Source organism: Ascidia mentula, chromosome 7, assembly GCF_947561715.1.
Source record: "Ascidia mentula chromosome 7, kaAscMent1.1, whole genome shotgun sequence".
NCBI classification, from domain to species: Eukaryota; Metazoa; Chordata; class Ascidiacea; order Phlebobranchia; family Ascidiidae; genus Ascidia; species Ascidia mentula.
In genome coordinates this window covers 7,364,895-7,391,397 of record NC_138572.1, presented here as the reverse complement: position 1 = coordinate 7,391,397, position 26,503 = coordinate 7,364,895, and the positions used below count along the sequence as shown (strand labels likewise).

The 26,503-nt window shown below is 39.0% G+C and overlaps 6 protein-coding genes across 6 annotated transcripts; all 6 read right to left on the bottom strand.

Moving 5' to 3' along the window:
• LOC145909439 (uncharacterized) lies at nt 1-5,552 on the bottom strand. The gene is made up of 14 exons (XM_082996832.1): nt 5,438-5,552; nt 5,295-5,380; nt 5,037-5,132; nt 4,837-4,972; nt 4,591-4,779; nt 4,298-4,400; nt 3,945-4,096; nt 3,486-3,655; nt 3,236-3,423; nt 1,809-2,050; nt 1,319-1,421; nt 1,098-1,249; nt 557-726; nt 1-192 (listed from the first exon to the last, which is right to left on the bottom strand). Exons 1-14 carry the CDS (start codon nt 5,550-5,552, stop codon nt 1-3), a joined length of 2,094 nt encoding a protein of 697 aa, XP_082852958.1.
• A 614-nt stretch (nt 5,553-6,166) lies between these two features.
• LOC145909438 (uncharacterized) lies at nt 6,167-8,506 on the bottom strand. Its single transcript, XM_082996831.1, has 9 exons — nt 8,445-8,506; nt 8,304-8,389; nt 8,096-8,191; nt 7,908-8,043; nt 7,500-7,685; nt 7,150-7,252; nt 6,930-7,081; nt 6,570-6,742; nt 6,167-6,358 (listed from the first exon to the last, which is right to left on the bottom strand). The coding sequence occupies exons 1-9, from the start codon at nt 8,497-8,499 to the stop codon at nt 6,167-6,169; spliced, it is 1,179 nt and encodes a 392-aa protein (XP_082852957.1). The 5' UTR covers nt 8,500-8,506.
• Nucleotides 8,507-9,161: 655 nt separating this feature from the next.
• On the bottom strand, nt 9,162-11,361 carry LOC145908761 (cochlin-like). Its single transcript, XM_082996096.1, has 9 exons — nt 11,293-11,361; nt 11,094-11,179; nt 10,939-11,034; nt 10,731-10,866; nt 10,351-10,539; nt 10,187-10,289; nt 9,843-9,994; nt 9,571-9,743; nt 9,162-9,479 (listed from the first exon to the last, which is right to left on the bottom strand). Exons 1-9 carry the CDS (start codon nt 11,345-11,347, stop codon nt 9,291-9,293), a joined length of 1,179 nt encoding a protein of 392 aa, XP_082852222.1. The 5' UTR covers nt 11,348-11,361; the 3' UTR covers nt 9,162-9,290.
• Nucleotides 11,362-13,268: 1,907 nt separating this feature from the next.
• Nucleotides 13,269-15,969, bottom strand: LOC145908691 (uncharacterized). Its single transcript, XM_082996012.1, has 9 exons — nt 15,851-15,969; nt 15,705-15,790; nt 15,546-15,641; nt 15,322-15,457; nt 14,946-15,134; nt 14,783-14,885; nt 14,395-14,546; nt 13,862-14,034; nt 13,269-13,619 (listed from the first exon to the last, which is right to left on the bottom strand). The coding sequence occupies exons 1-9, from the start codon at nt 15,900-15,902 to the stop codon at nt 13,434-13,436; spliced, it is 1,173 nt and encodes a 390-aa protein (XP_082852138.1). The 5' UTR covers nt 15,903-15,969; the 3' UTR covers nt 13,269-13,433.
• A 122-nt stretch (nt 15,970-16,091) lies between these two features.
• LOC145908647 (uncharacterized) lies at nt 16,092-18,139 on the bottom strand. The gene is made up of 2 exons (XM_082995963.1): nt 18,034-18,139; nt 16,092-17,121 (listed from the first exon to the last, which is right to left on the bottom strand). The coding sequence occupies exons 1-2, from the start codon at nt 18,093-18,095 to the stop codon at nt 16,455-16,457; spliced, it is 729 nt and encodes a 242-aa protein (XP_082852089.1). The 5' UTR covers nt 18,096-18,139; the 3' UTR covers nt 16,092-16,454.
• A 3,387-nt stretch (nt 18,140-21,526) lies between these two features.
• LOC145909437 (uncharacterized) lies at nt 21,527-25,834 on the bottom strand. The gene is made up of 3 exons (XM_082996830.1): nt 25,066-25,834; nt 22,540-22,673; nt 21,527-22,062 (listed from the first exon to the last, which is right to left on the bottom strand). The coding sequence occupies exons 1-3, from the start codon at nt 25,832-25,834 to the stop codon at nt 21,598-21,600; spliced, it is 1,368 nt and encodes a 455-aa protein (XP_082852956.1). The 3' UTR covers nt 21,527-21,597.
• Between the last annotated feature and the right edge of the window lie 669 nt (nt 25,835-26,503).

Sequence of the window (26,503 nt, the reverse complement as noted above, 5' to 3'; positions counted from 1 at the left end):
TTATTGATGCTCGTGCATCACATGGTCGCATGGATTGCGACAAAAGTGCTCGAACATCTCATCAAAATCTCCTTCAGTGAGGTGTTCGAAGTTTTTGTCGTACATAAATATGTGATCTTCTTCTCCAGTGATATTAAGCAATTGATCGCGGTCCAATGTGTAGCCATCGGTTTCAAATCCGTACACGTATATCTGCGGGACAACAAACTTTCATTCAGGGACGTTATAATTGATTTGGTTTTAAACGAAACTTATGGTAACTGTCCTATTCGTGGTATGCGTTACACTACACAGCATTCACGTCCGAAAGGTTGAAATGTGCAAATTGTGTCTTGGGTTTGACGGAGAAACAACGTATTCCCTGCGATAGGCTTTACGTTAATCTCAACTATACAGTATGCCAATTATAAGGTACAAGGGCATTGTGGCCAAACTGGTTCAAAGTCACTTTTTATAATGATGGACATGTGATAAGTAAGTTTCTCTCGTGCCACGTGGCATAGAAAGCGTGACACCAACGCTAAGTGCCAATTTCCACAAAAGCAAATGAACTTACAAGAACGCCACGTTTTCGGGCTTCTTCCACTGCCGCTGTTGTGTCATCGTCTGAGTTTCTGTTGGTGATGATAGAAATGGCCTTCGGCACTCTTTCGTCTCTCATACCAGCTTCGTCCGTCAGAAGATTGTCAAGGGCGTATTGGATAGCTGCGCCCATGTTCACACCCCCTATTGTGAGAAATAAAACAATCACCGGTAAGGAAAGAAGCAGTTGTTACCAGTATTCGGTATGTGGGTATGTCTTACAAATATTTGAATTGTCATGGCCGAATTTGAAAGTTGCTTTTAATACTAAATTTTAGTTGACGCCAACAAAATACATTCAATTTCATAGCAATGGATTTATGCACAAAAAGTTAAAACTACACGAATGGATTTCAATCAACGCTCTTTAATACATTGGATTTTTTATTGTTTTTGCTAAAGATTTCTTCACCCATTCAAACCGACTCATAACAAACCCAAAAAATCAAATAAAAGCTTTTAAAACTTTTCGCATATTTTTAAAAAATCTCTGCGTAAAACAGTTGCCGATATACCTTCGTTAACGACGACCATTCGTTCCTTGACCAGCTTTAAAAATTGGTCCAGGTCTGCCTCATATTCGTTTAACAGGATGCGCGTCTCTTCCCGCGGTTTCCCGCTAAAGTAAATTGTTGAGATCTTCGTCGCGTCCTCAGCAATGACACCACTGAAATAAATTTTTGCTTAAAATTTGGCTTCTTGGTTTTACTTTAGCATAGATTCCTATTCAATTTACTTTCTCTTGCGGGTCAGCATGTTTAGAAGTGTTTCCTGTGCATTCTCTCCTGTGACGTGATAAATTGACGCAGAATCGTACAGGAGATATGGCGGACAGGGACCTGCAAACATATAAAGGCAGGTAATTAAAACTGCCATAGGAATTCAAGAACTGGTGTTTAATAAAAAATTAAAACTGCATATAATATGATTTGGTGAAAGCCGAGCCGATAGCGCTATTGGATCCCAAACAGTTGTTTGGCCATAGTGCGCTCCATGTGGTCATTAAAGCTACTGCAACAGAATAGGAAATGATTTCCAGAATCGACTATTAAAAAAGAAAGTTTTCAATTAAATTTGATGAAATAGAAAACTGTACAACCACTGGTCTATTTGTGATTAAATCTGTCGTATATTAAAAAGTGTAGCAAGACTTAAAGTTTACTCCAATTTATTTACTATAACCTGGCGGGGTTGGCCGTCACAGAAACAGTTCGCATTACACTTACGTGCACAACAAGGCTGCTCGTTAGACCAAGTTCCGTTTTCAAGACACTTGTTTTTTTTCAGGTTTTCCGGCCAAACGCTGTAGTCCTTCCCAGTGCATTTGTACTCGCAAACAGAACCGGAGTTGTTTGCATTTGTGCAGATAATCTCGCCATGTGGAAAGTTTTGTGGCACCGCCGGACATTCGCTGACAGGCACGCGGCTTGAGTTTGCTGTGGATAAAGTATGGTTGAAAGTTTTAACCCTATATGTCACACGAATAAATTTGATTTGTTGAAAACGGAATAATATTACGACAATTGTTTTGACTGGAAGCAACCGATTTAAACTGGTTCCTTCACGCCGACTGATATGGTTGTAACTTACATAGTCTTCTTATTCGATTTATCATTGATTTCTGGTTATATCAAAAATATATTCGCAAAACAGCTTGTATTTAATCTTAGGGTGGAATGCAGAAACCCCGCTTAACTTATGACGTTTTAAGCGGGGATTTAAGCCGGGCTTAAAGTTAAGCGGGGTTTCTGCATAGCGCTTAAAAGTTAAGCGGGGATTTAAGCCGAGCTTAAAGTTAAGCGGGGTTTCTGCATTCCACCCTTAGAGTTCAAGGGGTAAAATGCTTGGCGAATAATGGACAACTAACTCAAAACGTGCTACTAACACCACTAAGGTCTTATACAGTTAATAGTGCAAACAAATTAAATTCTTACCTTTGTAGAGAACGCAGAGCGCTAAGTATATGCAAGCAAAAGTCCTCATTGTACGGAATCTTCGTTCGAACTGTCCTAGTGTTATTTATGGAATGGTGTTGCCCCTTGTATGTAATAATAGGCAACTGCTTCTACCTTTAAATCCTGTTATGGAATATCCACAGGCAAAACAAAGCTGCTCTGCATAATTGTTTCTAAAGGTCGCTTTCTATTATTATAGCTCTTTTTAAAATCTTCATACTTATCCCGCCCATGTTTACGTTTCCTTTCCCAAAGGTGTTCTAATTTTTTTGACTCTTCGGTGGTTTGTGTCATACGAGACGTGAAGGACAAGCTTAGGGCGCCATGGTGAGTGACATTGGGGCGATTCAGATGTCAAGATTGTGTATGTTACTCTCGGATTTCTTGGTTGGCCATAAACAGCCCAAATCCTCGTAGTTGCGCAACATGAACTTGCAGCATGATGCAAAACAGCCCATTAAACACTGATCATATCAAAACACTACGGTATTTAATCCACCAAACAACCGTTTATTACACGTAAAAAACTTTTACAGGTGTTAGTATAGTTTTGTTAAATGAAGATCATGTACGTTAAGATACAAAACAAAGCCTGTGCTGAAATATATTGTTGTTTGCATATCTGCATACCGCTCTATCAGGACGCGCAATAAATGACATTCACACGTATATAGTTTCCAAAAATATATCTGAATTACTCATGGGCGTGCATGACATGGTCGCACGGGTCCCGGCAAAAATATTTGTCCATCACTGCCAATGTTTGTGCGGTTACCGCCTCCAAGTCTTCGCCGAAAATATATACAAGCTCCGGGTCGCCTGTGAGCTCCACTAAGAAGTCCCGATCAAATTCATAACCTTCTTCTTCGAAGGCCATGACGTAAAACTGAAATGAAATACAATTTGTTGTCCTTGTTGCGCAAAAAATGTATGTCTCACATATTTTACCAAAATGCCCCTTCTTTTGGCTTCCTCCACTGGTCCTTTTGCGTCAGGACTTAAATTGACGTTGGTAAGAACGCCCAAAGATTTTGCAACCCTGTCATCTCTCATTCCGGCTTCTGGGACAAACAGGTTGTCCAGGGCATATTGGATTGCTTTTCCCGTACTCAAAGTACCTGAAGAAGAAAAAGGACAGCTAAAACCAACCTTAGCTTTATCTTACCTACCTTGGACAAGACCTTTAAGTAGTGCGTGTGTAATAAGGTATAAGAATTGTAACCAGTTTTGAAAACGCCTTTATTTCTCCAACAAACTTAGTTTGGCGTTGAAAAAAGATCCCTTTTTCACGACTGACACATCCTTTTGGGTCAAATGCCAGTTAAGAATAACAATGTTAAAACAGCAGAAAATACGAAACACACGCCATAGTGCATCTCAAACACAAAGTAATGTAAATATACCAACCTTCGTTGACAACCTTCATTCTGGTTCTAATCAGCTCCATCATTTTGTCGACGTCTTCTCCGTATTCATTAAACTTAACAACTGTTTCTTCTATTGGGTCTCCGCTGTGGTACATCACCGATATTTTCAGGGCATCGTTAGCTATTGCTCCGCTTTGTGGAAATAAAAGTATTTCAGAACTCTTATTGAAACCGTACGCAGGGAGTGCAAAGAGCAACAATTTGAAATCAATGTAGTAACTTTTGTATTGAAGGCGCATTCCAACGCAATGCCTGGGCTAAAGGCTACGATGCTATTCAAATTTTACAAGTTAAGTAACGTTTATTTTGTCTTTGGCTTGCCATTATTCTTACTAATTGGCCATCTCTCTCATTGTTTTCAGACCCTCCTCTGCCTTATCGCCAGCAACATGTAGGATTTCCACATCATCAAGTAAGTAGTACGGCGGACATGGGCCTGAGAATCGACAAATAAGCAAAATTGTTCTAAACATTTGCGATTTTTAAGTTTGGGTTTCGAAAAAGGTCCTTGGTTTAAGAAACAAACTGCATTGAATTAAATATAGTAACGTAAGCACACAATGTGGTAAAAACCTAATAAACGGTTCAAAAACTGTAGTTGACGTTATGCGTAACGTGTAGCTTACGTGCACAGCAAGGAGGGTCGTAGGCCCACGTTCCATTACCAAGACAGACGTTTAAATCTCGCTTCTTTGGCCACGTCGAGTAGTCATTCCCAGTACACTGATACTCGCAAACCGAGCCCGCTTTGTTTCCACCGTGGCAAACCACCTCACCGTGGGGTAGGCTTGTTAAACCTTGTGGACAATCACGAACTAAATGCAAGTAAACGTAAGTTATGTCTTAACATTTGTTGAGAAATACGTACACACCTGGTTCGCTTTGGCGGTAATAATTAACGCAGGAGGGAATACCAGCGTTACAGAATTCCGCGCCACAGCAGCAAGTACATGCGGAGCTGTGTTGGTCGGAGTTACACTGGCTTGATTTGCCGGAATATTTTTTATTCTATTAATCAAAATTTATCAAAAATATAGGAGCATATACGTCTTTGAAGAGGTTTCAATTGCACCTGTAGTTGATTGCTCCTGCAGGCTTCTTCGTTTTTACATCCTTTCATGACTATCATGTTATTGTTGTAGCGTCTCACGACGGTTTCACATGAATTCTGCATTAAAAATGAATACTTTATGTAGCTGAACCTCTACTTTGGGATTAAAAGTGTCCATATTTGCCTATAACTATAAGAAAACCCTTTTAATTTCATATAAAGAAAGTTTATTGGAATGAATGTAATCATGCACCTAAAAAAAACATTGATAGTTTTTACCTGATTTGGCATACACTGCTGCACATATCCACGTTTATCGCAATCTTCAAAACCTTTGGAACTGTAGCAGCTGATACATTTCAAGCCTAAATCAAAAGACCTTCATGGTTTTGCTTTACAGCACAATTTTAATAGATTTCTACCTGCAATGCTTGACACCGTTGACACCAATACACTGATAGCCAATAATTGCTTTGAATTGAACATTTTCAATGCGACGTATCGGTTGTAACTTGGATGCTGAGTTGGGTGTGACATTATTATTATGCAGGACATTTTCCGCCTTTGCCTTAGGCAACGATAACTCCACTTTAGTTAATAGCCGCAGAGATTTTATATAAACACAGGTAAGGAAAACACCTGGCGGTGAGCAGAAACGTGCGACTATCTTCTGGAACAATTTGTGATTGGTCAATACTGAATTTTCAACCAATATTTGGTGGATACTAACATATCGGTGATTACGAAACAACGTATACGATAAAAGTATTTCAGTTGGTAGTTTGGCGCGAAGACACTCTTAGTTTCATGGATTTATGCGCGGTTTTTTTACCACACCTATTACGTTTCTTATTAACTGGTATGCATTTCTACGTAGTCATTTTCGATTTCATTCGATTTACTTGGCCACTAACTGAGCTGTCTGAATGATCGCTGTGGTAATTTTACATATAAATACATACGGTGCGCGTTGGTTCAAACTGATCCAAGTTAGTTTAATATTCTGCAAACACATATTCACTGTTATTCATTTTTTATGTATTTTCTTGCATAAACTTTTCCCGAATTGATCGTTTTCACAAACATAGTTACGGAGGAAATTGGAGTTTTTACAAGGGTTGTTGGCAGCAGGTAATGGTGTGGTATAAGATTTATTCGTGTTCGTGCAAAACGTGGTCGCACGGATTTTCACAGAAATGTCTGTCGAGCTCGGCAAAGTCTTCTGCCCTGAGGCGCGCAGAGTCCTTGTCGAAAACAAACAAGTGGGACTCCTTGCCCGTCACGTCAACCAGCTTCTGGCGGTTGAACCGAAATCCGTCGGTTTGATATCCGAGAACGTAAACCTGAAATTGAGAAGAACTTGTCACCAATTTTATGTCTAAATTTGTTGTGAAAAATAGAAAGGTTTTCCATCGGCTTTTCGTGGTACAACTAGTTTAGAAATTTATCGTTGACATTGGGTATTTCGGATGAATTGTTAGTAATGCATTACTAAGCACATTTATGCAATTCGCATGTTTATCTGTCGTAAAAACGTAGCAAGTCAATAGACACCTGTATCCCACGACCTGTCGCCTCTTCCATTGCACTTTTAACATCGTCCTCTGGCTCAGCGTTTATCAGATACACAACGATTGCCTTGGGAACTCTGCTATCTCTCATTCCGTTGTCGAGGTTAAGAAGGTTTCTCATGGCATATCGCATTGCCAGTCCAGTGTTTACTGACCCTGCTTAAAGGTTTATACATTTACTTTTGAGATAGTCTGTTGCAACAACTTAATTTTAATACGCAGTTTAGACTGAATTTGGTGTAATTTCCGTTGAATATCAACTCATTCATATAAGGAGCTATGCAAACGCAAAATATTGACTCATTTGGTAAATGTATTTTTATAAAAGTACTACAACTCAGACCTTCATTATCCACGGTAATTCTTTGCCTAATAAGTTGAAGAAGGTGAGTAGCGTTGGTACCGTACTCGTTAAAATGGATCACACTTGTTTCAATTGGCCGTCCACTGTAATACATCGCCGACAGCATCACGGAATCGTATTCAATCACAGGACTGCGTGACAAATGGCTGGTTACTTATACAAGCACTAACGTTAAAAGGAATGTGGCATCTTAACTTACAATAGAACACCTTCCACAAGTTTTTTCAGTTTTTGTTCTTTGTTTTCTCCACCCACGTGGTAAAGCAATGCTGCGTCCATGAGGTAAAAGGGAGGGCACGGACCTGCTTAAACCAACATCTTTAGCGTGAATAAATTGCCTACCGTTGGAATAAATTCTTTAGTCTTTACGCATGCGGTTTGTAATATAATACATTTTCCATAATTTTTTTCACACTTTGGCAAAATATCAACCTGGCAATGATGCAACATGGTACCGCACCAAAACTTTGCACATTAAAAAAAAATATCTAGGTTACATGCAATATAAACGCATATTTTCCACGTAATTGTAGGTAAAATATGACTGACGTGCACAACATGGCGGAGGTGTCCATGATCCGTTGGTCAGACATATACTGTTTTCCCGCCCTTTTGGCCACACGCTGTACGCTGTATCAACACACTGATATTCGCATACAGAGCCGGGTTTGTTGTTGTTTACACACTCAACCTTCCCATGCGCAAATGATTTCGGTACTGACGGGCAATCCAAGGCTGTAAAACAAATCTTACTCCTTTTAGTTTAGTTATATTTAGGTGACTGCTTAATGCAGAGGATCATTTGTTTACAAAATCTGGGGGTTAATTGAAAACCTTAAACCCCCCCATAGGAATAAGATTAGAGATTTTCTATCTACAATTCGATCAATATAACCCTGTAAATCATATTTAATTGTAGAGGAAAAGCTCTAATGGGCAATTACCAAGCAGTATTACCAGGTGCGCCAGGTGCATGGATTTTGGTGCAAGTCGGCGTTCCCGTGTTGCAGAAACTTGTATCACAGCAACAGGTGCAAATTGAATTGGCCTGGTCCGGGTTACATTGAAATGACCTTCCTGAACCTTTGGAGTTCTGGGGAGATGTGCACAGTGACATGTAAATATTGCTTGTTTCGTTTTCTTACCTGTATCTGATTGTCCTTGCATGCTCTTAAATTTTTGCACCCTTTCGAGATGCTCAATTTGCTGCGATACCTTCGCACCACCGTTTCACACGAATTCTGTATGGTATTTTTCGTAAGGTTACAATAACAAAAATAAGAGAAACGACCTCATAGTAAAGCAATACAGATATTACAGAATTGGCATATTGTGGTTTACTTTAAGGTGTACCTGATTTTGCCTGCAGTTTTGCACGCGGCCATTTGCGTCACATTCGTCAAAGCTTTTCGCATTATAGCAAGTTACGCATTTCAGTCCTAAATCAAGAGAAAGGTAATAAACATTAATGAATAAATTGCAAAGCATACGTACCATCAACACACAATATAAATCCGAGACAAACAACAAGATTAAATGCAACATTCATAACCTTCTTTCTTCACCAAATTTTTATAAAGTCTCGCGCCAGATAGGTAAGCTGTAGACAAAAATGTTTTACCTCCGGGCGAAAAGTAAAGAGACCTCGTCTTAGATTTTATCTATTCGCTCTGACTGGTCATTTTTTTGCAAACTGGGCACGGCAACTTCAAGTTCCTTGCAACATCATCCCAATATAGAATTACGGCCAAACGTCCATAAAGCGTTACGCACAAATATTTAAAACGCGATATCGTATATCATGTGTTTATATTTACCTATTAAACCTTACTTATTGAAAGTTGTATTCAAACTTATTGCGTATTTAGGACACTTACTAACCATGCTAGTTAACTCTTTCATATTTATATATATATTTGCGCCAACCACATACATCCTTCAGCTTCTGTACTTGCAAACGAACAACATTGCTTGAAACTGATGAGCACAATGTTACTGCAAATTTGAGGTCAGATGTTGTTACAATTTCTATACCTGACATCATACTACACTTTTCATTATTCTCGGCATGACGGATACAGCCTTCCCTCACCCTACACTTTAGGTAAATACAAACCAAACGACAGAGCACCATGTCAACAACAGATTCGTTGTTTTCACGAATATTATACTGTATACAACCAGAGTAAACATCTGATTTCAGATACACCATGAATTAAGCACGTTAGTTTGCGCTGTTGCAGTTTGTTACGATTTAGGATCCCAAACTTTTACGTTAAGGTTAGATGTGATACAGACATCGGTGGGATTAAGGGAATTATCACACAAATTGTGCCATCCTCATTCGTGATCGTGCAAAACATGTTTGCATGGATCTTGACAGAAGAAGCGATTTACGTCTACTCTCAGTTTGGGTGCACTTCCAACTGGTTCATCGGTGAGATATACGTGCTTTTCTTCACCCGTTAATTCGACCATTTTTTCTCGATCGAATTTAAAGCCGTTAGTTCCATGGCCTATCACAAAAATCTAAAAAAAATCAGAAGACACTTATTTTGAAACGAATCGTAAATTTAAATAAATAGAAATTATGCTGATTTCCAAATATTTAATGAATTACCAGTATTCCTTTTTCTCTGGCAACTTCCGCAGGTCCTTTAAAGTCACCTTCAGGATTTGCATTGCTGAACATTACCCATATCGCCTTGGGTACCCTGTCATCTCTCATCCCAGCATCGCTTGTAAACAGATTTTCTAAAGCGTACAGTATGGCTGCTCCAGTGTTTACTCCACCTGAATAATACCGATATTTGCATTTACATACATTACATACATACTTATGTAATACATTACATACTTATGGTTTGGTTTTTAACATAAATATCACTTCACCTTCATTTTGAACTTGAATTCTCTCCTTCGTTAATTCCACGTACCGTTCAGCATTTCCTCCATATTCATTAAACTTTACCACACTTGATTCTATCACCTGACTGCTGTAGTAAAGAGCTGCAGCTTTGATCGCGTCCTCTGAAATGACTGGTCTGAAATTATAAAAGCGTATAATCTTAAAGGAAACCTGTTGCTGCTCTTGTAAGGTGCGATGGTTGTTGATTTTTAATTCTGACAACTTCAACCTATTACGTCAAAATTACTTTAGCATGTACACGTAGAAATACTTCCTTAATGTTACTTTGTGTTTACTGTTGACGATGAAAGCGAGACCCACAACTTACAATTTCATCAAATTCAAGCTTGCGATGAGGTCATTCTCTGCATTTTCACCCTCAAAATGATAAAGAAATACATCGTCTAAGAGGTAAAATGGTGGGCACGGACCTTTAAATAGTTGAAAATTTGTTATGCCGGGGAATTACACTCCATCGTTGTTTTAACATACGTGCACAACATGGCCTTTTCTGCGACCAAGATCCGTTGGTGAGGCAAATTGTTGTGTCATGTTCTGGTGGCCAGACCGTGTAATTCATTCCAGTGCACTGATACTCACAAAGAGATCCGGATTTGTTTTCGTCGTAACATTTAACGTTGCCGTGAGGAAAGTTGTGGGAAACTTGTGGGCAGTCTTTGGCTACAAGTAAGTGCGTTGGATACAACTTGATAGCTTTTCATGTATTACCACAAATATAACAGCGCGACTTTGATGCTCTGTATTAGGGACGTGCTATGTTATGGTTACGTTTTTTCATGGCTTTGTTGTACATTAGGACGAAGTCGTGTTGACAAGTTTATAAACGAAATAAGAAATAATAAACTGTTCACCAGGTTGCGGGGAAATGTAGTTTGAAGTACAGGACGGGTTACCAACATTGCACAAATCCCCTTCGCAGCAACATGTACAGAAGGAGTTTGGTTGACCAGTGTTGCATTGAGTCGAGCTGCCCGACTCCATTGTGTTCTGCCAATAGGTACACATTGTATTGTAACAAGTTTTTGCCGAATCACTCACTTGGACCATTTGTTAACTCACCTGCATTTTATTGTCTTTGCAAGCTCTCTCATTTTTGCAGCCTTTCGTGATTATCATATGATTGCTGTACCGCCTCACGACTGTCTCACATGATTCCTATCATGCATAATGGAATACATTGTTTTGTAATGTGCGTAATTATGTTGCATTTCTACCTGGTTTGGCATACATTGCTCTATTTGGCCGGCTGCGTCGCACTCATCTATACTCTCGAATCCCTTGCAACTTATGCACTTTAGTCCTACATTTAAAACACATGGATTTAACATTGTCATGTTTGAAAAACGTTTCGACAAAAACTTATGCCACATGGATTTAGTTTCATGATTTTGCTGTTTCGGCAAATGTACTTACCAATGCTGAACGTAATATTAGAAATCAACACAGAAAAACATATTAAAATCTTCATGCTTAAACCTAGAATTCAGCCTTCTTTTAACCAAATTTCGCAGTCAATATTCAAAAGAATGATTGAGAAATGTGTTCGCTTGCCTTCAGGCGTTTCTTCTGAGAAATGTTATCATACCGGCAAGCAGATTTTGGCCTTTCTTCTACCTCGTGATTAATCTTTGACCAAACATGTCAACGTACATCAACATGTATTCTACAATCCTCATAGCGCAGCGCTTTGTCAAAACAGGCCTTTTCCTTTCTTGCTTTCCGCCTGTATGCACATGCACGCCATCTTGTGCACATGCAAGCAACATTGTGCATTTGTACGAAACCTGGTGCCCACGCACGTAACCTTGAGCACTTGAACGAAACGTGGTACACATGTACGTAACCTTGTGCATTTGTACGAAACCTGGTGCCCATGCACGTAACCTTAAGCACTTTCACGAAACCAGGTACACATGCAAGCAACCTTGTGCATTTGTACGAAACATGGTGCTCATGTACGTAACCTTGAGCACTTGCACAAAACCTAGTACACATGAAAGCAACCTTGTGCGTATGCACGCGACAGTACAACATGCAATGGAAATGGTCACCGCGGGCAAACAAAACACTTTTTATTTCAGCACATAGTAACAGAATTGGGTGCAAAATATTTGGAGTTGAACTTTGAAAATGAAAGCCAAAGCTAAAATGCTGTTAATCATTAGTAAACGTTTCGAACACTAACTGGGTTCATCATCAGTACTACAATGAGCGCATGCAAGAAAAGCGTCGGGATAATAAAGGACTGAGTAGGCAGAAGGGAAACAGCAGCAGCAACAACGCGCGACAAGCCAGAGGCATGTCACGTGACAACAACATGGAAGCACAGCAGCGACGTCATCATTAGCAATGTGTCGGGCTGCAGTACGGACCTAGATGTTGAATAGGTAAAGGGGTTTGGAGCTGTCATCCACGTGAGGTAAACGTGGTTTTCTTCACCCGTTAATTCCACCAATTTTTCTCGACCGAATATAAACCTGTTTGTTTCATGTCCTACCACAAAGATCTGACAACAAATGAGAAAGATAACGGATATGTAGTAGGGATTACTAAATTTAGTTTAATGGAAAATAAATGTACATACTGGTATCCCTTGTTCTGTGGCCACTTCCGAAGGTCTCTTAAAGTCGCCTTCAGGATTTGCATTGCTGAACATTACCCATATCGCCTTGGGTACCCTGTCATCTCTCATCCCAGCTTTGCTCGTAAAAAGATTTTCCAAAGCGTACAGTGTTGCTTTTTCAGTGTTAGCTCCACCTGAATAATACCATGTTTTTTAAATTTATTTGCTTTTGCGTCGACAACATTTTTTGAATAAATCCATGCACCAAAGCAGATATGAGCTTCTCGAACACATTTTCAGCCCAAATTTTCATCGCTGTTATTAACACATGCCTTTAAAGATTACCTATAATCGTGGAAAATACTTTACCACAATTTTGTACACGTATTCTTTCCTTGGCTAGATCCACCAATCGAGTGGAATTTTCACCATATTCGTTGAACTTATTCGTACTTGATTCTATTACTATGTTGCTGTAGTAAAAAGCTGCAGCTTGGTTGGCATCGTGCGCACTTACATGAATAAGAAAACGGTGAAGGATTTTGCTTTTTTAGGATGTTGTATAGTAAAAATACCAAAGTTTGTTTTTTCAAAACGTTTATTTTACACACGGAAAAATGCCTTGTCTGTTTAGCACTATCAGGGGCGATCAAAAATGACCTTTTGTGTCGAATCATTACATTTTTCTGTCACTTGGTGTATGCCCTTTTTTCGGTAACATGTATGTTTCGTATTTATTTTTTCCCAAACGGGCTCTGTATTTTCTAGAACCAAATCCTTAACACTAACTACTGCAACAAATTCAAACTTGCGTCCACTCGATTTTCCGAATTCAAGTCATCAAAATAATGTGTGTTCATTATACATGCAATTTCAATTGCTGAACGTGGTAAAACAGTATATATTTCATTTCAATGTTTGCATTCTGATAATGGTTGTTATATACAACTATATATAAAATGGTTCTTTTCATGCAGCTATAACTTTTGGGTCACTCATGGTTGTGGAGAACGTGTTCGCAAGGATCCTGACAGAAGTGATTGTTGATGTCAACTGCAATGTTTGATGGTCCTGCTGGCTTATCGGTGATATATACGTTCTTTGCGTCACCTGCTAACTCGTTTAGTTTCTTCCGATCGAACTTAAACCCATTGGTTTCATATCCTACCACGTAGATCTGAAACAAAACCGTGAAAGAAAAGAAACTATCGCACAGATTATAACATTTTCCCAGGGCAATTTGTTAAATTGGCGTCTTCGCTGTGAAAAAATCCCATGTACGAGTATGTAGCCAGAAGAAATTTAATTTGAATTATCATTACTATGTTGTTTGAAATTGTCAAAAAATTCAAATTTTCACAGTCCCAGAAAAGTAAACCCGAATAAAAATATAAACAAAATAACAAATAGGCAAAATACCAATATTCCTTTCTCTCTTGAAAGCTGCGCAGGTCGTTTAAGATCACCCTCAGGGTTTGCATTGCCAATTATTATCCATATCGCTTTAGGAACCCTATCATCTCTCATCCCAGCATCGCTCGTAAAAAGATTTTCCAAAGCGTACAGTATAGCTGCTCCAGTGTTAACAGTACCTGCTTGTCACATTTGTTTGTGAGCTTTAAATTTCAGTTATGATTACTTCTAATTGTGCACAGTCCATTTAAATGAAATCTTTGTTGACCTACTTCCGGAAGTGTAGGCCCAGTAATTAGAATATTCTTTGCACCTTGCACATTGGCAAATATTAAGCTTTGAAAGATATTTTAAAAAACCACATGCCACCAAAATGTGGTCAATCACCAGCGTAGAAAATTAAATGTTGCTAATAGTTGTATGGAAATTCGTCTTATTAAAACAAATTACAACGATTGTAGCAACCATAGGCAATAATACATACAGATAACCTGCCCTCCATTTCATACATGTCAAATTTTGACCTGTCTCACACTCACCGTCATTTTGTACACGTATCCTTTCCTTGGCTAGTTCCAGCAATCGTGTCGAATTCTCTCCATATTCGTTGAACTTAATCACACTTGATTCTATCACTTTGTTGCTGTAGTAAAGAGCTGCTGCTTTGATGGCATCGTCCGCAATTACTGGACTAAGAAAAGAGAAGAAAACAAATGAGGTTCCTTTTGAGGTTAGGTGTGTTTTTAACGCATGCCTAATTATTGTGGTAACGTGATTTTGACATGGTTCTCAATGAAACTCCGACAATTAGGATGTATATACCGAGGTTTAAAATAATAAAACTCATATTATAGAAAGAAAACAATTTCATTCTTATGGTATTTTCGGGATTTTTGTATTTGATACAAAACCAGAACCAGCACTTACTATTGCAGTAACTCCAACCTTACAGCAAGATCTTTCTCTGCATTTTTCCCTGCATAATGATACATAAAAACATCGTCCAACAAATAATATGGTGGGCACGGACCTACAAAAAAAAAACACATTGCAGAGAAATAAATAACACAGTCCAAATATATACACATACGTGCACAGCATGGCCTTTTTTGCGACCAAGATCCATTGTTGAGGCAAATTGTTGTGTCATGCTCTGGTGGCCAAACAGAGTAGTCCTTTCCAGTGCACTGATACTCACAAACGGATCCAGAATTGTTTTCGTCGTGGCATTGGACATTACCGTGAGGAAAGGTGGGGGAAACTTGTGGGCAGTCTTTGGCTGTGTTGGTTTATTATGTTTATCATTAGCCTATAATCGCAGTAATTCTGGTTCTTCATATATGGAAACAAATCATACATTTTTCGCGAAGTTCTCTTGTTATTTTACTGTCTGTTTTATGACTACACAAAAACGTACTGCGGTTTTATATTTATATATTTATCTTATATGAATTAAAAAATTGCACCAGGACGAGGATGAATGTAGTTTGATGTACACGACGGGTTACCAACGTTGCAAAAGTCGCCTTCGCAGCAGCATGTGCAGAAAGAGTTGGGCTGGTTCGAATTACATTGAGACGAAATGCCGGACCGCTTCTTGTTCTGTAAATACCTTTTACCATTGTCTGCCCAGCGATGTTTTTCTATTTTGACTTGATAGTTAACCGTTTTATGCAATAAGTTAACTCACCTGCATTTGATTGTCTTTGCAAGCTCTCTCAGTTTTACACCCTTTCGTGATTATCATGTGATCCTTGTACCGCCTCACGACAGTTTCACATGATTCCTATTATGAAATATACGGTTTGTGTATATCCACGTAGCACATATAATTATATCAGATTTCCACCTGATTTGGCATACATTGCTCCACTTTTCCGACTCCGTCGCACTTATCTATACTATTAGCTCCGTAGCAACGAATGCACTTTAGCCCTGCATTTAAACACAAAGTTTTTGGTTCATTGTTTTTGGTATTTCTTCAAATCCACTTACCAGCAGTAATCGTACAAAAAAGATTAAAAGCTAACAGCATTAAAACTTTCATCCTCAGTTAAAACTTTGACCTCTAAAAAGCAATAAATTGGGAAAAAATCCGACTTGCACCCGAACATGCCTTTCTGCAATGTGTTCTAACATGCCTTGGGGCATTGCCAATGGCAGACAACTGAACCGCATGTAAGCACCATGTGACCTTTTATCTGTGTGCGCCATCTCTATCAACGACCATTCTAAATCCGTGAAACGGAATTTTTATTGCAATATGTCTTGCACGAGTCCTTTCACAGCCGAAATTAGGTGAAAATGCGACATTAAAACACAAAGAAGAAAGTAGTTTCCAAGTTTCACTATTGGCAGTAATATTCCAGTCAAGTTCAGATAATAACAATGAAATTGAGAACATTTATTCGGCAGTGTGATGAAAATAAAAGACTATGCTTTCTACAGGTTTTAGCTTAGTGTTTTTATCGAATCATATTCCTTTAACCGTTTTTTCGTTTCTCTGTTGCATTATGAAACAAACACATTGATTAGACTCCGCAAAATATCTGAGTATAAATGTTTGGCTATGAAGGGACCGTGCTTTCTCTTGGATCTCTTATTGGTGATCCTCCTCCTCCCTCATCTTTTGAAGAAGATCGTGGAGGTTTCTGGCAAGCATATCGGACCTCTGATCCCTCACAGGCTTAGGTTTGGAAGTATCAGCCTTTGGCTTCTTCTGGCTCTCATCAGCCTTTGGGGTATCAGATTTGGAGGCATCCATCTTGGGGGCATCCATCCTTGACTTCTGATCCTGGCGCATCTTGTTTCTTCTGGAGATGAAGTCACGGAGCATGTGGGCGCGCTCCTCCATGTCTCCCTCATCCTCATCGTCTTCATCTTCTTCATTTTCGTCCTCATCCTGGAGATGCTTCAACATTTGCATGAGGAAATCTCGTTTGGTATTCACTTTGGACTCATCAGGCTTGGGCTTGACCACGTCAGATGCCTCCTTGGTGTCTTCCTTGACCTCTGTCTTCTCATCGGTGCTCTCCTTAGCTTTGGGTGTCTCGTCTTCCTTAGCATCGGATTTCTCCTCCGCATCCTGCTTGTTCTTCTGGTCATGCAGCATCTTTACATGGGCTTTGAGCATGTCAAGGACACGTTGGATGTCTTCTTCGTCAGAATCTTCTTCATCATCATCATCTTCGTCAAATTGGTCTCGCATCGGTCTCATTCTCTCGTCACGGAGCCGCATCATGTCATGCTCTGATCTGGGCATGTTTCTAGAGACAAAATATTCTTGCTCAAAATGGAAGTTTCTAATCTAATATTAGCGAAATGCTATGTCCAGACAACTGATATAGATTTTGTGTACGTGAAGCGTGGTGTAGTTTTATTAAGAATTAGTTTTTGTCTTTGTAATGCGATGCAATAGTTCCCTGCGTATTAGTAACACCTATAGTTTACCTCTAAACACAATAATGTTAAATATTTAGTTATTTTAAGTTACGTGAGGCAATAATTCTATATTTTAATCATAACAACTGCACATTATGTCACACAACTTTGTATTTAGTTTTCAATTGGATTTTAAATGCATTAAAAGTAAGTGCTAAGTTTCGAATTATCAGTCATGTTGCAGTGGAACTTTCTTTATATAAAGGTTTAAACATTGCATTGGTTCTAGCCACGGTAACTGATACTACCAAACAATTGGCACCGCAAAAGCGTGCAATGGTGTGACGTCAGTTTTGGTTGCGTGGCGCTGAGATTTGGTATAGGCCGCAAGGTTCCGGAAACCATCTATCCTTTTTATAACTTCCCACTATTGCAGTCGCCGCACGAATGCGAATGCTTTTGTTCGGCGCTGGGAAGTCATGTGACACTTTACTGTCACGTGATCTTATGGGCCTCGTAAGGTTTCACCGTTTATCAAGTTTTTGTTTTATTTTTCTTATTTCTATGTGCCGTTATTTGCTTATCAGATGTTTTGTCAAATGATTAAATACAAGTACTTGATTTCTTCCCATTGCGGTCAAAATAAGCAAATAACCCGTTTTTGTGTACAATTACACAACTTTTATTTACACTATATAACATACACTCTTGTCAAATATATTTAATTGACTTTCTGGGATATAGCTTCGTATTAAAGCAAGTATACACTTAAAGTAGGTGTAATAACATTGACTTACCTTGCCTGTGCAATTTGCACTAAGACCAACCCGAGCAGCAAACACAAGATTAATCCCTTCATGGTTGTTGGTTAACAGTTTTTGATACAGTATCAAAAATATGCCTGAGGATAGCAATCGTAAATAGATTAAGTCATTTTTTTCACGCATTTGACAGAAATTAAAGAAAAATATTTTTTTTCCTTTCAAAGGTTACTCACTTTGACTGGCTGCCTAATTTGTTGTTGTCGTTTTACGATAGCGCGATTTTAAACAAAAAATAATCATACTATTTTGTCCGAAGACGTTTAAAATCAGTTATAATTACCTGACATATTTGTTCTGAAGCGATACATATTACACATAATAGAGTCGAACCAAACTTAATGATAATCTTCCCTTGATTGACTAATTGCGAAACATAGCGGTTTAGAACAAATCATAAACCATATTGCTCACAACTAACTGTCTGCACTAAACAAACTGGTGAACGTTTTTGGCTCGAACGCCTCCATATGTTTTGATTTTCAATAGCTGCCACAGGATGCGCATCAGAGCTCGTGGGGTTACACAGAGTGGGCTTCGAAATCACAGGAAAGACGCTTCGCAGTCCTTCCATAGTCAATTGTTTTGCTACTTAGTTCACGCGGCTGATGCTTGCTTGGGATGTGCGTATTAGTTTAGTTATGCGTATCTTTACAAAGCCGTATTTCACAGCTTATGACTGGTGGTTTATGCCAAACGAAATGGCGATATTTTTCCTTTAAACTTGTGTAACACATAAGACACTTTTATCTGCACTTCCCATGTATATTTTTACCTTTTTTGAAACCTATAAACGTAGTATATATGAAGTTACTTTTAAGATTTAAATACGAAAGTATAAGGTTTCATAATATACTTTTGCTTGGTACGATTCTTTTGCATACAGCACCTCCTGCACTGACTGTAACCAGCTGTGCGGTAAAACAAAAGTTCCACAACACCTTGCACAACGTTTTGGTTGCTTTTTCACGCAGTTAACTTACGCAGTTGGATGGCCCAAAAACGTCGACAACAGCATGAAAATAAACAAACCAATCATTAATTTAGACATTACGTGGTATGATAATAGTCCCTTTTTAGAACTTTGACTGATACGTCACAGGCGGACCATACAATGTATAACAAAAGCAGTGTTGTTTTGTGTGAAGTTTGTTGGACTACAAGATTTATCGTTCTTCGTAGATAACGAAACATTTATTGCGTAATGTAAACACGTGGCCAACAGCGTTAGAGTTTCTCTGTAACTGGAAGGACTGGCAATTAAATCAAGGAAGCATATGGTGCTGTTAGCTATCTGCCACGCGTTCAACATTACGTGGACTCTACTGTAGTGTTGACTCATTTCAAATCAACCAATCACATTAAAATGCAAGGCCACGTGATTTGTGAGCTCACAACAATGCAAGTTGTGCTTTCGTGGGCTGTGCGTCCATAAAACAAGGAAGTCAGGGCGGAAGAGAGAGGAGCTGTGAGTTTCAATGCAAACTTCCAGGTTTTATGCAACAATGGCATGATTGGTTAAAACGTGCATTTAAGGCATCTTTCCCAGCTAACGTCACGTATTCGTCACTTGCTCATATATCTTGAAAAACCAAGCTTAATTTGATTGCTATTTTCATGCTTTTCACTGCACATGGAAGCAAACACAAGACTAATCCCTTCATGATTGTTGGTTAACAGTTATTATCACAGTATCAAAAATATGCCTGAGGATATAGATTAATCATTTTTTCACGCATTTTTTAGAAATTAAAGAAAATATGTTTTTTTCATCAAAGTTTAGTGATTTTAACTGGTTGTCCGATTTGTTGTTGTCGTTTAACTATAGCGCGATTTTAAGCAAAAAATTATCATACCATATTGTCCCGAAGAAGTTTAAAATCAGTTACTGATGAACGTTTTGGGTTCGAACGCCTCTAAATGATTTGATTTTCAATATCTGCCAGAGGGTGCTCATCCGCGGTCATGGAGGTGCACAGCGTGGGCCTCGAAATCACAGGAAAGAGGCGCCTCGCAGTCCTGCTATAGTCAATTGTCGAAGCAATATTGCACTGCTTACCACTTGCTGTTGTATGGTCAAAACGAAATGGTGTAATAATAAGTACAAGACACCTTTATCTGCACATATTTTTGAACCATGAACGTAATGTATCTAAAGTTTGGTGCGCTGTGCGTCCATAATACAATGGAGTCGGGGCGGAAGAGAGAAAAGCTGTGGGTTTCAATGCAAACTTTCAGGTTTTTCTGCAAGAATGCCATGATTGGTTAAAACGTGCATCTAAGACATCCCTCCCAGCAATCGTCACATGTTCGTCGCTTTTATATCATGAAAAACCTAAAACGTAACTGCCTATTTCGCTATATTCTCTTCTATGCAGGAGAGTAGCGTCGTGTGGATTCTGAATCCGTGAAACTTTACTTTTCCTCTAGATGGCGACACGCACCCATACAGTGAAATATTGGGTTCGCTTCCATCCTTGCTTTGAAATATTATTTCACCTTTCATATGCACAGGTTGTAGTAAAATAAGTTTAATACCTTTATACCCCAAGCCATTACATTCCTGCATTGATAATTTTGTATTTTTATGCTACATATGTGTGTGCTTACATCACTTTTATTTTTGTAACTGTAACTCTATTGTTGAATATGCGACACGTAATAAACAATTATCTCCATCTCCTAGAATTTGGGTTGTTGACACAAACTGACAACATGCGGATCTTATGAACATATTATAAAGCCAGTGCCTTTAGTTTGGCACCAAACCAGATCGAGAATGACTGCAATCGGTTTCGTCCACACCGCAGGTGGCCTCAAGCTGAACAAACAAGACCTGTACAAGGTCGAAACAGTGCATACACATCTTGTACATACAAAAAACACTTGCTGTTTTATTTCACCAGGAGACGCTGTTTTCAATTTCACGCCCATGCAACGAACACATGTAAAGAAGGTAGCGGAAATTACACCCTTACACAAGAACACTGACCTTAGCGAGAATGCAAAAGTAACAACGACAGTAAAAAAGAGCGACACTGCACGGATTGCCGGCCAAATTAGCCAGTTCGTCAGGTGGCGATAGAGAATTATGGTTGTGACAAATTACTGCTTGGAATGGAAAAGGTAGCCACTCATGAAAATGATTGCGCTTAAATTACGTTTCTGTACCATTGCAACAGGTATACACATTGTTAAAGCAATAAATATTTCAACGTTGTATTTTCATGGTTATATATTTCATACCAACAATCACAAAATAGTGAAGGTTGTTGAGATGAATATCCAACTTTCATATACAGTCAAGAATTCTTTTTGCATTCCGAAAGCCAGCCTGTAACAAAACTACTATGCCAGTGAACCACACTGTTTTATAAAAAAAATTTCTCTTTTTGTCAGCATAGAAACAAAAGACTGGAGAGAATGCCAGTAGTTTATTTTAAATTTAAACCATAAGGCATTTGGGTGAATAAAATCCCACTTTTCCAACCCCAATGAAACAAACATGCCAACCAGCTAACAGTTCATAATATCTGCCCTTCAGCTATACATGCAACCTAAGGGCAACGTCGCATCACGAGAAGAACCGCCATACGGATGGTGGAGTGTATTGAAAAAGTCTGCGGCGGCCACTGCAGCCATCTGGTTCACCTGTGGGTGATGACGCCCGGCGCTAGCAATAGGGGGTGGCGGGGGATACCCGTAATGCGGCGTCATGGGGTCGTGTATCATACCCGGAGGAGAGTTGAATGGGTTGTGTGGATGGTGGTTCAAGGGGCTAAAGCCCGCTGCCGCCGCTAGTGCTGCTGCTGTGTTAGAATAGTGGGCCTGCATGCTCGTGTGGTACATTCCAGGGTGCCCATTTCCGGTCACGTGTCCGCCTATCTGGTCATGCGGAACGGAATCTCTCATGCGTTCTTCGCGCCTCTCCTTCTTCCACTTCATGCGTCGGTTTTGAAACCAGATTTTCACCTGGCGATCTGTCAATTTCACCGCCTTGGCGACCTGGATAAAAACGCATTGTTAACAATTAGAATTGTAGCTAAATAGGGAGAAAATATGACAATAAATCCTAAGTCGCCTGTCTGTTTCGTTTTTTTTTTAGTTTTAGGATTTGTTATCATATTTTGTAGTAATCCGTTACTGAGCCTCTGTCAGCCATAGAGACTATACAGGCGAGTCCAAGAAGTCAAACTCTCATAAATAGGTAGAAGATGGTTTTTTCTGTTTGTATTCCTTTATTTTCACGCTCTGTGTGGGTAAAGATTGAAAGAAACTTTTCTGGGAGAAAGAAACTGTCGTGCTTGTGCTAATATTTGTCGAGTCTTTAAAACTCAGTTGACTGATACCGGCGGCAAAGCTATCATGACAAATCACGTTACTTTCCTTCTACTTAGTGCAGATTTAAGCTGCTTTGAATCTATATTGAAACTGTATTTTAAAGATATCAGCTTTTGTGATAAGTGTGTGCGTGTTCATCACCTCCAAACGCCGTTCCCTTGATAAATATTGATTGAAATGAAATTCTTTTTCCAACTCGAGCAACTGAAACTTGGTGTAGGGGACGCGTTTCTTGCGCCCACTGGCGGTAAGCCAATTCTTCGTCGGATCGCTTTCTGTTGCAACAAAAAACATTTTTAGTAAACTTTATTTCTGAAAACTCCAAGATCAATAGTGTTTCTAATTTACCTTATTTAATTGGATAAGAGTTATAGAGTCGGTTTGTTATAGAATTGCATGCATTTCATTTTAAATTGAGCTATATTGTTTGATACAATATTAAAATTGCTGCTACATATATAATGACGCTGTTTGCCCAAGGAAAACTGTATAGAACACTTTAACCCAAAAAAACAAGTACATGCACAACAATCCAACGAAACCTAAGGGCGTTTTTACACTATTGCAAAGCTAGGCACGTTGACAAATAATCTGGTTGTTCAAGTTCAACTATGCTGATGTTAATTGCTAGAAAGGGCCGAGTTATTGCAGTGCACCGTAAATTATTATCACGGTGCTCCCGTGGAACTTGACTCAAACCTGCGCGACTCGGGTTTACTACAGGTCAAGGCGCAGTAAAGTGAACCGTAATAACCCCGCGTACCGATGAGCGAACGGACGGACTTGTTGCTAGAAAGTTTAGCAAGGCGGGCAATAAAGATGAAGAATTGTGAGTGGTCGGGCGCTTGACTCCCATGAGAAACACATGATTTGCGGTGAAACCTTTCAGGGTTTGTTGGATGGCTCAAGGCTCTTTGCCAACTACGCAAAAGTATCTGTTTAGTTTCACACACTGTCAACTCTTTCTCACGCTCGAATTAAAACTGGACATTTTTAAGTGTATTTATAATTTGCATTCCCGAAATAGCTATCTAAAATTAACATGCTAATCTTTTTTCAGCAAACGTTTCGAACACTGTTGTGCCCATCGTCGGTTCTGTGAACTAACTGACTGAGTTGCGACCAAGCACCCACAAAAACAGGCAAGCTCCAAGTTTTTCGCACCTAAGCAACCTAACAATTTGTCAAACAAATAATATTAAATATAACTAACCACATGTGACTTCAATAATTTGTAAAAAATAATTGTTTTATGTTCTATTACCGTTGAACGTTATTGAACGTGTGATATAAAAAATAACGACTCAATACAGTTACTACTATAAACATTGTATTTTATTATTGCGTGTTTTGGTTTTGTGGCTAGTTTTATTCCACATTAATTAGTGTACATCGCAAAAGTGTGTGTCAGACTATAGTTTAACATCAACATATGTTTTTATTTAGGAAATTGGGATTTGTGGCAAGTTCTGAGCCATATTACTAACAGCAATGAGCAATTTTGTGAATATGACTACATAATTTAAAAATCAGCGCATGTTTTAATGCAACAAAATAAATTGATCGTTTTGTCGTATCGACAGTTGTATTCGCTATTAGGAATCGTAAACTAATTGACAATGCGCAAAAATGGCAGCACGGCGTAAAGCACTCTCTAAATTTCGTTTCAAACACTTTACATTTAAAGTTTCTGACACAGTGGTTACATACAGTTACAGAAGGGCATCTTGCACTGCCCGCAATAAAAAGGTCCGTTTACACTGGCCTCTTTAACCACCTGTATGTGCGACTTAGCCGAGAGGCCCAGATAACCGGTACTTTATTGCCCGGGAATTGGCGTTAACAAGGCCGCGGGTCGTAAATGGTTTTACGATGTCTCAAAGTTCGATCTCCATCACGCGCCGTGATTTGCCATGGCGCGGTAACTCTAAATTATCTACAATAATTATGTTTATAGAACATCTTTCGTTCATTTTTGATTGGCTTAGTTTAAAGATATAATGGGGAAATTATTGTAAATTATAATACCAAAAATGCACATAAAACCCTGTGACATATAGTTTGCTTTTGATCTCACAACAAATGATAGAATTTTGCAATTTCATGAGAAAAAGGGAGAAAGATTTTTCAGAGTGTTTTTCTGTAGCTTGTTTGGTTGTAAAGGAAGCCCCAATCCATCGTCCTCCTGAAGCAACCAAAATAACTACAACAAATTTGTCAAAACTCCACAAAATATTTTATCTCCACATTAATTAGAAACTTCATTAGTTTTTGCGTTCGTTCTAAATACTTTTCACGCAATATTGCTTGCATCCGAATAACTGTCGTTTGTTTTAAACACTTTTTGCTGGTTTTGTCCATAAACTGCAGTTGAATGGATTTTTATCAAGCTTTTTAGCGCTGCTGTCAATCGCTGGATTGACCTAATTTCTTTAAGAGGCAGAGTGGACGCAAGTAAATGTACCAAAATTTTTCTGAAAATTTTCATAAACGTGTTCCTGATTACGAAAAAAATAATTAACATCATAAATGCCACAATTATCCCGTCAAATTAGAATTATGCCTACTACATATGAGCGTTACTTGCCACGATAATCGAATAAATGAATCTAGCGCATCTTCATTGCTTTACACCCAAATAAGATAAAAACGAAAAGAATGTCTCACCGTCCGGATTCTCAGCCTTTGCCTCTGCTCCGAAAGGAGATATCGAGTTGGGTTCGCTGGAAAATGGAGAGTCGATTTTCTCTCTCTTCATCGTTTCCTCCTGAGCTGAAAACGATCCTAAGCTCTTCCCAAAATCCGACCCGGACTGTTGTCGGAGTTCTCCTTCACGGGAAACTCCCCACGAGCTTTGTTGCTGCGCATTTGACACCGGGGCGACTTTGAGATCGGAAAGAATGGACGAGACTGGGAAACCAGGCACTTTGTTTGTATCTTGATACACAGATGTTGGCGGCACGAGGTCGCTGCTGTCAGCCGTGGAAGCGTTTCTGCTCTTTTGACCGTCAAGTATCATCGTGTCCTGTTGGGTGCTGGAAAGTCTATTGTCTTCCGGGTAGTATTTATCCGCTACATGTACTGCATGGATTGGCGGCAGAAATGTGTCGTTGACGCCGTGGTTGTTTCTGTATTGGTTAAGTCGGAATTCATCGCTACCATTCGCATAGATGTTGCTCGCAAGGAACGGATTGCTCTTGGAGTGTCCTCGCAAGTCTTCAGCGCCTTTTATTTTGTCGTGGTAACCGAGCCCACCGTAACCAGGCCTTGTTTCCGAGTTTGGATATTCTGGTGGAGCCGCTCCTTTTGCAGAGATTTGAAACGCGGTTTGGTCATTTTTATCGTCGAGAGCGAAAGCCCGGCGATCATAGTGGCCGAAGTCTGGTGGAATGTGAGCCTTGGGTATTTCTCCCTTGTCTAAAATGGGCGTGCTCATTGTGCCTTTGCAGTTGCACAAAATTGCTCTGTGTTTTTTTAACGAGTGGGTTACAAAATTCTGCAAAATCGTGATAAAAGAATCAGCGGATCAGAATCACTTACAATGCACGTATTTAGTGGTTGTTACACCAAGTAATGTAATGCGCTTTTGTAATAAATATTTTACATAAGCACTTAACAAAATCAAAGACAGAAAGTATTTCAATTTAAACCAAAATGGTGAAAATTCAGATTAAAACTTTCATTTTTTCCAATTGTAAAAAATCTCAACCTTATCACCTTAATCAGGGTATGCTGCAAGAGTCAGGAAAAGTTGTTCAAAAATCACAAATGGAGGCATAGATACATGCATTGTAAGTTTTATACGATATTTATTGCCAATTTTTTACACACAAAATCGCGGTCAAAATTAGGGCTAACATTCTTTGATCCAACGAAATAGGGTTTAATACTAATGCCTGCTGTGCGTCTGTATCATACAATGTTAACAGGAGAATCTCTCTGTATTATGTCATGTTAATCTTTATTGCGGCAGTCATTAAACATCTTAAAATATTGGTAGACATTTTGAAAAAGATCAAAATCGCGACACAAATATATGATTTTTAAACGTACTTTTTTAATTTTCTTAGCACTTCCACTCCTCAATACCACTATAACTAATGTT